Genomic DNA, 17,500 nt, shown 5'->3' with positions numbered 1-17,500 from the left:
GAGATGTGAACGTGTGACTGAAGGAACTGATAAAGCAGGAAGTGGAACTCTCCTCAACAGGATCTACACTGAGCTCTACATCACAGAGGGACAGAGTGAAGAGGTTAATACCCAACATGAGGTCAGGCAGCTTGAGAACGCTTCCAAGCAGAAGACCCTCCATGACACTCCAATCAAGTGCCACGACATCTTTAAAGCCTTACCCGACCAACAGGGACCCATCAAACACATCAGAGTAGTTCTGACGAACGGCGTCGCTGGCGTTGGAAAAACCTTCTCAGTGCAGAAGTTCACTCTGGACTGGGCAGAGGGCTTGGAAAACCAAGATGTCAGTCTGCTGATTCTGCTTTCGTTCAGGGAGCTGAACTTGATCAGAGATGAGCAGTACAGTCTTCTCAATCTGCTCCATGTTTTCCATCCAACATTACAGAAGGTCACAGCAGAGAATCTCTCTGTCTGTAAAGTTTTGTTCATCTTTGATGGTCTGGATGAAAACAGACTTTCACTGGATTTCGACAACAAAGAGGTAGTGTCTGATGTCACACAGAAGTCATCAGTCAACGTGCTGCTGACAAACCTCATCCAGGGGAATCTGCTTCCCTCGGCTCTCATCTGGATAACTTCCCGACCTGCAGCAGCCAATCAGATCCCTCCTACATGTGTTGACAGGGTGACAGAAGTACGAGGCTTCACTGACCCACAGAAGGAGGAGTACTTCAAGAGGAGAGTCAGTGATGAAGAGCGGTCCAACAGAATCATCTCACACATCAAGACAGCCAGGAGCCTCCACATCATGTGTCTAATCCCAGTCTTCTGCTGGATCACTGCTACAGTTCTGGAGCACATGTTGACTACGGACCAGAGAGGAGAGCTGCCCAAGACCCTGACTGGCATGTACTCACAGTTCATGCTGGTTCAGACAAAGAGAAAGAAGCAGAAGTATGAAGAGGGACATGAGACAAGTCCACAGGAGCTGACGGAGGCCGACAGGGAAGTTCTTCTGAAGCTGGGGAGGCTGGCGTATGAACAACTGCAGAAAGGAAACATGATGTTCTACCAAGAAGACCTGGAGCAGTGTGGGCTGGATGTCACAGAGGCATCGGTGTACTCAGGAGTTTGTACGGAGATCTTCAAAAGAGAGAGTGTGATCTTCCAGAAAACTGTCTACAGCTTTGTTCATCTGAGCATTCAGGAGTTTCTGGCTGGAGTCTACATTTACCACTGTTTCACCAACAACAACACAGAGGTACTGAGGGGTTTCCTGGGAGAATATTATGTAAATTCATCCCTGGCTGTCTTCCTGAGGTCTGTCATGGAGAAATCCCTTGAAAGTGAAAATGGACACCTGGACCTGTTTGTTCGCTTCCTCCATGGCCTCTCTCTGGAGTCCAACCAGAGACTCTTAGGAGGCCTGCTGGGTCACACATACAACAGTCCAGAAACCATCCAGAGAGCCATCAACAACCTGAAGAAGATGAACAGTGATAAGATTTCTCCTGACAGAAGCATCAACATCTTCCACTGTCTGACGGAGATGAACGACCTCTCAGTTCATCAGGAGATCCAAGAGTTCCTGAAGTCAGGGAACAGATCAGAGAAGAAACTCTCTGTGATCCACTGCTCTGCTCTGGCCTACATGCTGCAGATGTCAGAGGAGGTTCTGGATGAGTTTGACCTGGGGAAGTACAAGTACAAGGCATCAGAAGAGGGACGATGGAGACTGATTCCAGCTGTGAGGAACTGCAGAGTGGCTCTGTAAGTCCAGATTTGTTTTCATATTAATCAGTTATACAAGTATACACATTGTAAGAGCTTTTTTATTTTATTCTTAAAATAGTGTTTGACTTATTTATTACAGAAATTGCCAGTTGAATTTAGTCAGATGTTCTTGAGCTGTTTCAGATGCTGAGTTCAGAATATGTTCACTTCTTGTGCTTATAGCTGTTAATGAACAGTTTTTCTATTCATGTGTAATAATTGTAATATTTCAGAGTTTTTCTTCTCTTAATCTTTCTTTGCATGATGGAGGACATGTGCACACTTGGTCAAACACATAAATACTGTTTTAGGTCGTCGTTAAGGTTTAATCACAGCAGCATTTTATCCCAACCTATACAGTAGTTTCAGTTATCAGCCAATGAAGTACATTTATTAATATATGAGTATGTTTTGCAAAGTGTTTTGTACCTGATTTTCATGACTACACTTCAAAATGTTAATGGAGGCAGTAAAGGAGATTCCTGAAGTCCGTTCATTCAATGATTTAGTTAATCACAGCTTCCACCAATTACAGAAGTCTGATTATTAGCAGAATGTTAGAATTCAGACCCTATAACGCCATGCGCATCATATTTGATACATGATTTTTGAGACCTCTTCATCATCAGTGTGATATTTTTTTCCCTGAAAAACCTGACGTATACAATCAAATACATGTACGGACAATCCACCAGAGGCATTCAGTCATGCACCCTATAGCCTTCAATTGAGACATCCAAGATGGATGACTTCATGCAGTGATCAAATAGTGTTTTTTCATGGATATTTTTGCCAATTTTTATAAAGTTGATGTAAGAAAAACATCAAAACTGTAACTGACACTTCAATATGAATGTTTACTGGATAGGTGCAATTTAAAATTACTTAATATTTCATAACTGATGTTGTAGTAAAACCGTGTGGAAAATGTGTGTATCAAAATAGATACAGCAGGTATATAACTCAAGGAATCTTCAACTTTGTCAATCGTATATTTTTTTCATTTCATACATTATGCATTTCATAAGGCAGCAAACAGTCTTATTATCATTTAAGTAAACCAATTAAAGGTTGACATGACATAATTAGGTATTCAGAGTAGAAATTGAGATATTTATAACCTGTGTTTTATTTTTACATATGCATAATAAATAGCAAAATAGATCGGTTATGATTAAAAAAAAAGTTGCCAAGCTAACTGAAATCGGTAACACCGAGATACCGACGAGGCTGAAATAGGCTATAGACTATACACAGTGCATGGGCAACTGAGGGCAGCCCCATTTTCAAATATTTTTAAATAAACTCAATACACACTGTGCATGCCATGGACTTGAACGTGACGTGATCAGTTAATCTCGGATTACCTCCCAGATGAACTGATTCAATTATTAAGCTATTGACTATCTACCATTGTTATAAATCCTTAACAAACTGCTAACAAACACTTAACAAATCATTAATAAATCATTAATTAAGAGTTTACTAATGATCTATTAACGAGTTACAACGGACAGTTACCCTGAAATCCTCTCCAACATACTGGTTCCATTTGTGGGTCATTTAATAGCTATTTAATTTTTTTTTAGGTCCAATAAGAACTCCAGTTTCATAGGATTAGAATTTTCTGTCATTTATTTCATGGTTCAGGCTTTATAGGGTTAAGAGATCTTCTCCACTGCAAAGGTCAATGCTAAGTTTTAATGCTGATCCACTGATAACATCTCTGATGACATTATGTTGAAAATAATGAAACCTTATCGGTTTGTTATCTGGGTTGTGGGGGAATGTTTTTTGTAAAAACGTCATGCAGTAATTTCTAATTTAAATCAGGTTATTTGATAATGACGTGAACCTGAAAGCAGCAGGTAGTGATCAAATATCATCAAAAAAAAAAAAAAAAAAAAAAAAAAAAAAAGGGGTGGTAGGATGGCCTAGAGGTAAGGTGGCCGACCAGCAACCATGAGGTCGCTGGTTCGATCCCCGGCACCGGACAGGAGGGTGTTAGTTGTAAAACTAGCAGAGGCTGGTATTGTGTCTACGGTGCCCACCATCTCTACCATTGTGTCCTTGAGCAAGACACTTAACCCCAAAACTGCTCCAGGGGCGCTGTACTGCGGCTGACCCTGCGCTCTGACCCCCTCTGAAGTGTGGTAACTTGAGAGGGGATATGCAAAAAGATGAATTTCAATGTGCCTCGTGTACAACTGACAAATAAAGATAACTTAACTAACTTATCTCTCCCAACTGTGATTGTTGACTTCAGTTGTAAAGATGTTTTCTTATCAGGATGACCTCATGCTAACTTAGTGGAGACAGACATGAGACCAGAGGGGTATACTACGAAAGAAACTCAACAGAGCCCGGCTCTCTTTTTTTGATCTGGTTCAACATAACACATACCCTCGCTCAGAGCTAACGAAGGAAGTTATCAACGTCTTATGTTGAACAAGGGTTTCAGCTTCAGGCTCTGTGCGCGTCCCCATGAAAGGGGCAGTTTGACCGTCATTTGACTCGGCTTCCGCACAAAATGGACTGATCTTGTGCCGCTAACTTTACACAAACGGACTGATTGCGAGCAGCTGAGTAAAAAAGTGTGTCGCCAACTTCACTCGAGAAGAAGAGTTTGTCAGTCTGAATTATTACAGCAGAAAACAGAGCCGAAAAAAACTCTTACTGTAAATAAGGAGAGTGGAATGCTGCCAGCATGGAAATGGTTTATTTATCTTGCTGATGGTTCTCGCAGTGCGTAACGTGACATTATAAAACAATGAAACGTTGAATTCGGATTTAAACACTATACCTATATACACCGGCCACTTTATTAGGTACACCTGTTCAATGGCTTATAAAAACAAAAAGCTAATCAGCCAATCACATGGCAGCAATTTAATGCATTTATACATTTAGACGTGGTCAAGGCAATGTACTGAAGTCAAACCAAGCATCAGAATGGGGAAGAAAGGGGGTTTAGGTGACTTAGAACATGGCATGGTTGATGGTACACGGCAGGATGGATCCATACTTTCCTGTTGTTTATGCCAAATCCTGCCATCTGAATGTCGCAACTGAAATTGAGACTCATCAGACCAGGCATGATTTTTCAATCTTCTATTGTCCAATCTTGGTGATCCTGTGAGAATTGTAGCCTCAGTTCACTGTTTTTAGCTGACAGGAGTGGCACCCGGTGGGGTCTTCTGTTGCTGTAGCCCATCTGCTTCAAGGTTGGTCGTGTTTTGGGTTCAGAGATGGTATTCTGCATACCCTGGTTGTAACGAGTGGTTATTTGAGTTACTGTTGCCTTTCTATCATCTCGAACCAGTATGCCCATCCTCCACTGACCTCTGACTTCAACAAGGAATTTTACATCCACACAAATGCTGCTTACTGGATATTTTTTCTTTTTCTGACCATTCTCTGTAAACCCTAGAGATGGTTTAGAGTGAAAATCCCAGTAGATCAGCAGTTTCTGAAATACTCATACCAGCCCTCCTGGCACCCTCAACATTGCCATGTTCAAAGTCACTTAAAACCCCTTTCTTTCCCATTTTGTTGTTGGTTTCAACCTCAGTAAGTTGTCCCGTCCAGGTCTACATGCCTAAATGCATTGAGTTGCTGACATGTGATTGGCTGATTAGTTATATGTGTTACCAAGAAAATGTGCCGCTGTACCTAATAAAGTGGCCGGTGAGTGTATATAGCCTATATATACAGGTCCTTCTCATATAATTAGCATATTGTGATAAAGTTCAATATTTTCTGTAATGTACTGATAAACACTAGACTTTCATATATTTTAGATTCATTACACACAACTGAAGTAGTTCAAGCCTTTAATTGTTTTAATATTGATGATTTTGGCAAAAAAGTAAAGAAAAACCAAAAATCCCTATCTCAAAAAATTTGCATATTTCATCCGACCAATAAAAGAAAAGTGTTTTTTAATACAAAAAAGTCAACCTTCAAATAATTATGTTCAGTTATGCACTCAATACTTGGTCGGGAATCCTTTCGCAGAAATGACTGCTTCAATGCGGCGTGGCATGGAGGCAATCAGCCTGTGGCACTGCTGAGGTGTTATGGAGGCCCAGGATGCTTCGATAGCGGCCTTAAGCTCATCCACAGTGTTGGGTCTGGTGTCTCTCAACTTCCTCTTCACAATATCCCACAGATTCCCTATGGGGTTCAGGTCAGGAGAGTTGGCAGGCCAATTGAGCACAGTAATACCATGGTCAGTAAACCATTTACCAGTGGTTTTGGCACTGTGAGCAGGTGCCAGGTCTTGTTGAAAAATGAAATCTTCATCTCCATAAAGCTTTTCAGCAGATGGAAGCATGAAGTGCTCCAAAATCTCCTGATAGCTAGCTGCATTGACCCTGCCTTTGATAAAACACAGTGGACCAACACCAGCAGCTGACATGGCACCCCAGACCATCACTGACTGTGGGTACTTGACACTGGACTTCAGGCATTTTGGCATTTCCTTCTCCCCAGTCTTCCTCCAGACTCTGGCACCTTGATTTCCGAATGACATGAAAATTTGCTTTCATCCGAAAAAAGTACTTTGGACCACTGAGCAACAGTCCAGTGCTGCTTCTCTATAGCCCAGGTCAGGCGCTTCTGCCGCTGTTTCTGGTTCAAAAGTGGCTTGACCTGGGGAATGCGGCACCTGTAGCCCATTTCCTGCACACGCCTGTGCACGGTGGCTCTGGATGTTTCTACTCCAGACTCAGTCCACTGCTTCCGCAGGTCTCCCAAGGTCTGGAATCGGCCCTTCTCCACAATCCTCCTCAGGGTCCGGTCACCTCTTCTGGTTGTGCAGCGTTTTCTGCCACACTTTTTCCTTCCCACAGACTTCCCACTGAGGTGCCTTGATACAGTACTCTGGGAACAGCCTATTCACTCAGAAATTTCTTTCTGTGTCTTACCCTCTTGCTTGAGGGTGTCAATGATGGCCTTCTGGACAGCAGTCAGGTCGGCAGTCTTACCCATGATTGCGGTTTTGAGTAATGAACCAGGCTGGGAGTTTTTAAAAGCCTCAGGAATCTGTTGCAGGTGTTTAGAGTTAATTAGTTGATTCAGATGATTAGGTTTTTGAGCTCGTTTAGAGTATCTTTTCATGATATGCTAATTTTTTGAGATAGGAATTTGGGGTTTTCATGAGCTGTATGCCAAAATCATCAGTATTAAACCAACAAAAGACCTGAAATATTTCAGTTGGTGTGCAATGAATCTAAAATATATGAAAGTTCAATTATTATCATTACATTATGGAAAATAATCAACTTTATCACAATATGCTAATTATATGAGAAGGACCTGTATATAGGCTACTTTGCTATGTATATAGCACTACGCCTATAGTCCCACACTTAAGAATGTAATTTAAGTCTGACACTGTCCCCAAATGAATGGAAAATCACTTTAGTTTTGGGCCACATCATAATGAATACAATTTTGATTTAGACTATTAGCCTTTTATTTTAATCTTACAAATACCAATAGGCCTACATTAAAAAACCTGTAGTCTGTATTTTCCAGACTAATATGAATCTACTGTGAGAAGCTTAACCTGCTAGTTTTGGGCCACATCAAAATTAATAAAATTCTGATTTTGATTTTGGCCCTTTATTTGCATCTTATAAATACCATTACAATAAATAGCCTAGATACAAAACCTGTAGTCTGTATTTTCCGGGCAAATATGAATCTACTGTGAGAAGCTTAACCTGTGAGTGCAGCGATGTCCGAACTGTGACAGCTGTCACCTGTCACGTCCCAACTGTAATCGCTACTGATGAAAAGAAAGAAGCCTGCAGTGAAATAATGTTGCATCCTGTGATTTTATAGAACGCTTCATTAAGAGCCAGTGTGTGTAGATCGCCAGGTAAAATCATTTGAGGTGAGAGCATAGAGTGGCGCTGCATACAGTAGGTCTAGGCTATTTTACATGTTCTGCATCAATAACTATGCATGTGGCAAAAAGCTGCAGCGCGATGTTACAGTTCACTCTGCTGTAAGCCTTATGTCACGGCTTTGTTTCGTTCATTAACTTACTGATCAATAAGTTTACTGATTTAACTAGTTTACTCAGTGAGAAGTATCGCTCAGAAAATAAAGGCAGGTCCGCGGGATTTCAAAAGTTGTAGTTTCCTTAAAGGGCAGCGCTCAAAGAGCCGAATTTAAGCTCAAACTCTGGAACAAAAACTGGTCTGGGCAGGTTAGCCGTGCAGCCTCTGTTACCACGGTGATCTAGCCAGGTAGAAAGAGAGCCACCTTTCGTGATACTGAAAACTGCTGAAAACTCTGGCTTTAGACTCAACAGACCTCGCTCAGCCCTTAATCTCGCTTCGTAGTATACCCTTAAGATCACACTGACACTGTGGACATTAGAGCAGCAGTTTAACTACATGTTCTCTCCCTTCATCTACAAGATTAAAGTAAAAGAAAGATTAAATGTCTGAAGGTGAGAGAGAGAGTGATGAGAATTATTGTTTCATGTTGAACAGAGATAAGATGAGCTGAACCTCTGATGTGAAGAGCGAATGTTCATCAGTACATATTTTATTTATATTATATTGGTTAGTTTATAGCAGGGGTGGCCACTAGGTCGATCGCGAGGGTAGTGTGGGTCGATCGCGTGGCATTCTTAAAAAAAACAAATAAAAAAAAAAACATTTTTTTTTTTTTTTACTATGAAAGAGCGAACGAGCCGTGCGAACATGCGCCGACGTTCGGTGGAGGGAGAGAGGACACCACTTTCTAATTTGACATACAGTACATATCAGTTTGTTAGCCAGTGAGCTAACCAAAGCTAATCCAAGTCAAGGAAGTGGAGAGGCTTCTGCACTGTGACAAATTATACTATGTATGTCACAACACGCTCCTTTAGGAGATGGTCTCCTGAAGCGGAGGATGCCCTCAGAGACTGCTTCCAAACCACAGACTGGAGTGTACTACAGAGCCCGCACGGTGAGGACATAGAAGGGCTGACACACTGCCTGACAGACTATCTGAACTTCTGCACAGATGTAGTCGCCCCTACTCGGACTGTTCGCTGCTATCCAAACAACAAGCCTTGGGTGACGTGTGACGTCAAAACTGTCCTTAATAAGAAGAAGGCAGCCTTCAGGAGCAGAGACAAGGAGTCCATGAAGACAGCACAGCGTGAGCTGAAACAGTGCTTGAAGGAGGCGAAGGAGAGCTACAGGAGAAAGGTGGAGCACAAACTGATGGAGAACAATGTGAGGGAGGTCTGGGATGGTGTGAAAATCATCACAGGCCACAAAGCTAAAAACAGCACAGAGGGGGGGACTGTGGAGAGGGCAAACCAGCTTAACATCTTTTTCAACAGGTTTGACCAACCACCCCCCTTCCCACCCAGCCAAGGCACCAACATAATGGCACCCTCACCTTCATCACCGTCATGTGATCCCCCCTTCCCCTCACCACTGGACACCGCTCTCCATCCCCCTCTTACCGATCTCTCCTCTAACACCCCAGTGGACCCTCCTCCCTGCATTATTACTGCTGACCAGGTCAGAGGAGAACTGAGGAAGCTTCGCCCAAAGAAAGCAGCGGGCCCGGATAACGTGTGCCCACGCCTACTGAAGACCTGCGCTGCTGAACTTGGGGAGCCGCTGCAACACGTCTTCAACCTCAGCCTACAACTAGGGAGAGTGCCCACCCTCTGGAAGACATCTTGCATAGTTCCGGTTCCAAAGAAAACCCGACCTAGCGAGCTGAATGACTTCCGACCGGTGGCACTCACATCACATCTGATGAAGACCCTGGAGCGGCTCCTTCTCAGACACCTCAGGCCTCAGGTGCAGCACGCTCAAGACCCTCTACAGTTTGCCTACCGGACAGGGGCTGGTGTGGAGGATGCCATCCTGTATCTCCTACACCGGGCCCACTCACATCTGGACAAGGGGGCGGGCACAGTCAGGATTCTTTTCCTAGACTTCTCTAGTGCCTTCAACACAATCCATCCCCTTATTCTGCAAAACAAACTGTCAGCCATGCATGTGGACCCCCACCTGATAACTTGGATCACTAACTACCTCACAGACAGACCACAGTTCGTTCGATTAAAGGACACCACATCGGACATCTTAACCAGCAGCACTGGGGCGCCTCAGGGGACTGTGCTGGCCCCTCTTCTCTTCACCTTATACACCTCCGACTTCAGCCACAACTCTGCATCATGCCATGTCCAGAAGTTTGCTGACGACACAGCCATCATGGGGTGTATAAGGGGGGACCAAGAGGAGGAGTACCGTACTCTAGTGAGTGACTTTGTCACCTGGAGCCATGCAAACCACCTGCAGCTCAATATAACAAAAACCAAAGAGCTGGTGATTGACTTTGGGAAGGCAAGGCCACGCCCCCAAGCAGTGGAAATCGATGGGGTAGAGGTGGAAACTGTGGGCAGCTACAAATACCTGGGAGTGTGGCTGGACAAGAAGCTGGACTGGGCAATAAATACAGACCATCTGTACAAAAAAGGCCAAAGCAGATTATACTTTTTAAGGAGGCTGCGATCTTTCAACATCTGCAGCAAACTTCTGCTTATGTTTTACCAGTCGGTGGTCGCCAGCATCCTCTTCTACGCTGTGGTGTGTTGGGGAGGCAGCACAACCAAGAGGGACTCCTCCAGGCTGGACAAACTAATCAAGCGGGCCGGCTCTGTGGTCGGCATGAAGCTGGATGGTCTGGTGACAGTGGCAGAGAAGAGAACTGCAAGGAAACTTCTGGCCATCCTGGAAGACACCGGCCACCCTCTGCACACTGTCATCAGCAACCAGAAAAGCTCCTTCAGCGACAGGCTGCTCCTCCCCAGATGCAGAACCAACAGACTAAAAAACTCATTTGTCCATCGTGCCATCACACTCCACAACTCCACACATGGAGGGAGGAGGGGGGTGGCTGATGGAACATAACCGCAACAGCTTGCATAATCTATTTATTTATTTATTTATTTATTAAAACACACTAAGGTCAAACAGAGATATAAATGAATAACTGTTGCTAACATCTGCTGCTGCTGCTTCTTTTTAAAATGTATTTATAAATATAAATCTGCTTTTTACTTTTTTACCATGTATATTGATGCATTTAGTGACTTGCTTGTGTTTTTGTTGTATGTACTACAGCTGCTGCTGGATTTTTGAATTTCCCTGAAGGAACACTCCCAAGGGATCAATAAAGTGTCTATCTATCTATCTATCTATCTAAAATACAGCCAGAGAGAGGAAGACTGTTCAGACAAACACACCACCACATATTCTAGTGGGACAGAAGTGATCATTGAGAAGGATTTGTTTTGTATGACTCTATAAGTCTGCCTTTAAGATAAACCTATATGCATTTGTGTATTTTTCTTGCTCTTTTAAATTAGAATTGCTTAAGCCTTCCTAGCCTAATACATAACATCACCACCAACAAAAGAATGTATAACAATTATGATATTGTATCGGACAGTATCGGTATCGGCCGATATCCAAAACCCAGATATCGGAATCGGATCGGAACTAAAAATTGTTGATCGGTGCATCCCTAGGTTCATGCAGTTATGCAAGGTACACCAACTTATATTGTACATTCATTTTCAATATGTTTAAATAAATATGTACAGGCTTGTTTGGTTTGCGGTGCAGAACTTTCACTTTTATTTAAGAAGTATTTTATTTATTGGAGACTTTGGTTGTATGCAGCAGTTTTTTCTTTTCTATACTGGGAAATACCTTTAGGCAGTGGTGATTCTAGGTGGGGGGGGGGGCACGGCCCCCCCTGAAATCTTACTGGCCACCCCAGTGGCCCCCCCAGTTCAAATGTTGTTATTTTTTTTATTATTTATTATTTTTTGGAATTTCAATTTTTTTCCTGATATGTAGCCTAGTTCAGAGATGATATGTATTTTTTTTCTTTCTTAACTTTTTTTGATAGGTAGTTGCCAAGTTCATCACACAAACACTCAAATCCTGAGGACTGTGGCCACTAGAACTGGTCAGCAAAGGTCTTCAAAACAGCATAAGTATGTGCTTGTGACATGCGTGCCACCCATGCATGTGTATGGGCACGTGTCCCAGCAGATTTGAAATCTGAATAAAAAAAAAAAAAGTTTGTAGTTAGCAAGTGTAACATGTTCTTAGCAAGGGCAGAATTTCATAAATAAAGGTTTATTTTTTAGCAAGATATTTGGTCAAAAGCTAGTTGTCATCCGTCCCTCTGTCCAGTTGTTAGGCATCTGGCTGCTAGCAAGTTATGTTGTCTTGCTAATTTTACTATTCATCTGAACTGATATAAATGTTGACTTTTTCCTTTATTCTCTTCGCCAGAATGCACCAGAATGCTTAGATTACATGTTAAAAACACAGAAAAATCTTCTGGGGCCCCCAGACCCCGCTTCAGGGGTTTAGTTTTCTGACAAACATTATAATGGATACTAACATGACTTGGGATTATAAATCATCTCTGCATTGGTTGTACAGCATATCAAATGCTATTAATTCAGGTGTGCGATGGCCATCCCACTCTAACTCTGTGGCCCACCTTGGCCACCCCAGTCAAAATTTCCTGGAATCGCCACTGCCTTTAGGCTGCAATTCTACACACATTTTTCCTCTTAACTGAGAACCGTACCGTACAGAACAGAACCGTGACTTAAAAACCGAGGTACGTACCGAACCGTGACTTTTGACCCCTAATAGTAGGTGGTAGCTCACTTTGACTTGGTCATTTTAAAAGTAGCTCACAAGCTGAAAAACAGTGGCCACCCCTGGTTTATAGTGTATTAGTTATTGTATTAGTTCACTTATAATGTTAAATAATGCAACACAAAATAAAATAAAATCTACAAGCTATAATAAACACATATGCAACAAATAAATAACTAAAATAATATAATTCATGTTCTAAACTTAGAAGTCTAAGACTTCTCTGTTCTTACCCCCTCCTGTTTTTAAACATTATTCACAGAAAATGAATATTTAATCTACACTGAACCTTTTGAAGTACAAATGTTTCTTAAATCAGGAAATGTCAAATGTTGTGTCATCAGTTCTGTTTCATAATAACATGTTGTAATAAATGTGTCATTACAGACTTAAAGACTGTGGACTCTCAGAGACTCACTGTGAAGTTGTGGCCTCAGCTCTGAAGTCCAACCCCTCCCATCTGATAGAGCTGGACATGAGTTTCAACATCCAACTGCAGGATTCAGCAGTGAAGGCTCTCTGTGCCGGACTGGAGAGTCCAAACTGCAGACTGGAGACACTGAGGTCAGTTCACTGACTGGAGCTGATGTAGTGTTTTGTTTTTATTCAGTTGACTGACGTTTTAAAGTTATAAGTCACACAGGCATGTTGCAGCCCACACATACACACCGATCCCCTGCCCCACCAGCGAGGTAACGCATGAATATGAGTGTATTGTTTGCCCCCTAAGCCTCAGTTGCCAAGCTATAACTTGCATGTATTTATCTCTGTTGTGAAGTAGCCTCTCTCATACAGCGCCACACAGCTGAGCATAAATTAGCCGACTGACCTGCTTAACAAGCACAAATCAATAATACCGTACTTTTCGGCCTATATGCCGCGACTTTTTCCCCGTTTTTCGACCCTGTTATTACACAGCATTCTGTAGCTACTAGGGATGGGCGTTAGTAATCGAGTACTCGAGTACTCCTCGTTTCAAATGATCTCGATTGGTGGATGAGGAAAATCGTTTTTTTTTTTTTTGTGTGTGAGCCTTTAGGCCGGCCGGCGGGCCGCCCCTATTTTAGAATGTTATATACGTGTACAAAACGGCACAAAACGGATATAAAGTTTAACAAAATTAAATATTTTGATCCAAGTTAAATAAACTCTGCGTTGTGTCAAACAGCAACCGCAAATAACTGCCACCTCCGTGCAGCGCAGCCAGTGTGTGGTCTCCACAGCACCGCGGAGCTGAATGTGGTGCTGGAAAACTTGGAAAGTCACGTCGGCGTAAAGAAGTTAGGCTGACTTCAGGCAAATTCGAGCAAACAACATTTAAGAAGCCTTTATTATGGAATATAGGATTGAGATTCAAAAGCCGACGGTGTAACGTTCCGTTAACGAGGAATTAGTCGCGGTAATTAGTCACGGACAGGAGTGAGCATTACGCGGTTGGATATACTACTACTTCTACTGCTTTGGTGAGTTATTTAGCCTATCTGTGTTTAAATTGTAGGACAATAATTTTATTGTATTTGCTGCCCTTCTTATTTTAAATGTCTATTTTGATTGTTAGCCAACTACAGCCCGTGCTTTTTTTCTCTCTCCACCGCAGACCTACTCGATCGGTTTAAATTGTGGCCCGCTTATTTAATTACTTTCAGTTTGGAAAATGTGTTTTAAACTTGTGGAAAATAAATCCTTCATATCATATGGCAACTGTGACTGTTTGACATAAGCATTGAGCGCTTTATTGCGGTCAACCGTTGTTCTGTAGACAGATGCGTTGCGTTTTAAAAATAGAAAAAAGTTTAAGGAGGAATCGATTGATCCTCGAGGAATGCAAGCGATCACACGAGTAGCGAAAACACTCGTGCCCATCCCTAATAGCTACTATTGCACAAAATGGTAACACTTACGTACGTTATGCAAATATGCAACTTGTTTGTTGAAATGTTAATATATGGGAGCTTCCTCAAGCAGCCATCTCTTTCCCAACAATCCCCTCTGTGCACAAACTCTTACATATGGTAATAAAACATTATAACACCTGCGGCTTATAGTCCAGTGCGGCTTATAGTAAGGTAGATATGGCGTGATGACCACCACATGACTAATGTCGGTAGAGTTTGTCATTGGTACAGTGTGAATCTATCAGTATACTTAAGCTGAATATTAAGGAATTGTGTAGGTTTACATTACGCTACATAATTAACACTTGCAGTAGTTTATTTGCTAACGGACACAAGCAGAAAAAGTAGCCTCATGCCTTGTTGTAATGCCGCACAAAGTGCCCCAAAATGTCTGTGCACACCACTGTTGAGGGGGATTGTGTTTGTGTGAATTTATAGTTTATTTTTTCATTAAAATATTGCATAGTGTGCCTTTAAACTAATATGAGTTCAGCAGTCTGACTTAAACACAACAAGGTTTCAGTGTTCGTCAGTGTTTTCTTGGTGAGCTGCAGTGGAGGAATAGAAACTCAGAGGGAATTTGGTGTTTAATATTCTGTAACTTTGGTAAACATCTATTTTATTTGTCTAACTCAGAAGCTTCATATTAGTTTGAGCTGAACTTTGTAGTGACCCACTAGAATGACATCATCACATCACCGCCCACTTTCCCCTCAGTTACACACATCATTCAATAATACAATCACAGCAAAACCGCCAAGTCCAAGTTGGTGCTAATGCTATTAGCATGTTTTTAATCTGTGTTGACATGAAGAGGTGAATGCATGTTGTGGTGACATGTGGGTGATGTGTGTAGAAGGCTGATACTATGATGATCAGTCACGACTCATTTTAGAGAAAAGCTCATTGATTAAGACAAAGTCATGAGCTACACACTTAAGAACTGAACATGATTGGATAATGATTAATACTTAACACACACACACACACACACACACACACACACACACACACACACACACACACACACATTGTCTCTAAACTTACATAATGTATTCTTTATTCAGATTGATAGCCTGCAGTTTGTCAGAGATCAGCTGTGCTTCTCTGGCCTCAACTCTGAAGTCCAACCCCTCCCATCTCAGAAAGCTGGATCTGAGCTGGAACAAGCTGCAGGATTCAGGAGTGAAGCAGCTGTGTGGTTTTCTGGAGAGTCCACACTGTAGACTGGAGACTCTGAGGTCAGTTCACTGACTCAATCGTAGACAATTGTAGATCTTAAGTATTAAATTAAATTGTTTAAATAAAAAGTGTGTTCCCTTTCTGCAAGATTACATTCAGGGTTTTTCCTGCATTCAAAAAATGTTGGCGCCCGCCAAAGGAATTTTAGCGCCCGCCAAAGGAAAATCCTCAGCGCCAAAGTGTTTTTTTTTATATATATAGATAAATAAATAAAAATCTACTTAAAACGGCTCCAAATGTGTTTCCATTTCCGCGCCATTCCAGTCATATTACTTGCAATCTCAGTTGTAAAAAAATAAATCAGGTCGGGGATAATCGTTATTAAACTATCATTGTTCCGCTCGCCGGGGCATGCAGGCTTATAAATGCAGCAAACCCTTTCAGCCGTGAGCTCCGCTCGGCCCCTCCCTCACCTGATAGTTTCGCTAACGGCTAGTCCAGAGAGTAGCTACGAGGGAGATGTTGCGCATTGCCGGGTGTTTTGAAAAACTTCTAGATGACGAGAATAAAGGTAAAACTAATTGTGTTGTCTGAAAACACTTCAGACTCACAACAAACTAAAATAATGTGCAAGATATGTCACGCGCGGACACGCGAGTAACATGACATACGCGACCGAGAGACAGAGAGAGAGAGAAAGAAAAGTGATATACGACCTGATCTGCACCTTTAAACATCCCGACCAATTTGTTTATTCACTTTAAGTCGAGTCATAGTGGTCTATGACCAAGCAATCAATGAATAAAAACACAGGAAGTTTAAAGCTCCTTAACTCCTGCCACCACAACTGTCAACACTACAATGCAACTGCCTATCCAGCCAGCTCCATGACATAAATAAATCATGCCCTTACATTTTATGCTAGCAAAAGACGTGCCCTATCAACACCATAACTGGTTATTTTTATTTTGACATATTTTTATTAAATTATTAAAAATATGTTTCACTTATTTAGCCTATTTCTATTCTCCCTGTTTTCAGTTCAATTAGGCCTTTGTTTAAAGTCCAAAGTCATGGTGTTTTTAGAAAAAAACCTTGTTAAAAGTAAAATAAATGCATAATGTTCTTAAATCAATGATTAACTGTCTTTAATAATCGTGATAACACAATGTGATTACTCAAAATAATCATGATTATGATTTTTTCATAATCGAGCAGCCCTACCTTCTTCCATGGTTTAGATCAATTAGAAACAATTAAAGTATTAAACAGTTAGGCCTAGTCATTATTAGTATTTTGACTTCATATCTGCAGGTTGCTTATTGTGATTTCATAAGCGTCAGTGAGCTCCATGGTAACGCAGTGATTGACAGGCTGACTGAAATGCTCTTGAGCTGGACAGAAACTCCCCTCTCCCAACCCAACACCCCTCTTAAAATACACAAACCGTTTGCCTTTACTGTCGCGACCCCAAAAAAAGTCGATCGCGTACTGACCCCCCAAAGGCCCATTCTGAGCCAGGAAAAACCCTGACATTGACTTATTTTACTCTTAGTTTTTATTTAAAACATGTTGCAAGGTCAGATTTAAATTAGATTATTTTACTGATATTTTATTTCTCTTTCTGGTTAGATTAATTCTTATTCTTTTCTGAACTTAGTTTTTATTTATATTTTTAAGGTTTAATTTAAATTGTATTTTTTAAATTAGTGTCTGTAATTCTTTAAGTTTTTGAACAGTTTTAACTTGACAGGGGTAGGGGTGTGTGTGTGTGTGTGTGTGTGTGTGTGTGTGTGTGTGTGTGTGTGTGTGTGTGTGTGTGTGTGTGTGTGTGTGTGTGTGTGTGTGTGTGTGTGTGTGTGTGTGTGTGTGTGTGTGTGTGTGTGTGTGTGTGTGTGTGTGTGTGTGTGTGTGTGTGTGTGTGTGTGTGTGTGTGTGTGTGTGTGT

General features: G+C 41.8%; 1 protein-coding gene across 1 annotated transcript in view; it reads left to right on the top strand.

The window, feature by feature from the left end:
- The window catches only part of LOC307251983 (protein NLRC3-like), a gene marked incomplete at both ends in the record, with an annotated part of 18,749 nt that overhangs the window by 382 nt on the left and 867 nt on the right, over positions 1–17,500 (top strand). The window contains 3 exons of the mRNA XM_080029485.1: positions 1–1,755; positions 12,864–13,040; positions 15,439–15,612. The exon at positions 1–1,755 is cut by the window's left edge and continues 52 nt beyond it. Of these exons, the coding sequence (XP_079885611.1) occupies positions 1–1,755; positions 12,864–13,040; positions 15,439–15,612 (2,106 nt within the window). The remainder of the gene's footprint in view (positions 1,756–12,863; positions 13,041–15,438; positions 15,613–17,500) is intronic.

The sequence above is a fragment of the Ammodytes marinus genome (assembly GCF_949987685.1).
Source record: "Ammodytes marinus genome assembly, chromosome: 1".
Lineage (NCBI taxonomy): Eukaryota > Metazoa > Chordata > Actinopteri > Uranoscopiformes > Ammodytidae > Ammodytes > Ammodytes marinus.
This window is presented reverse-complemented; position numbering and strand designations above follow the sequence as displayed.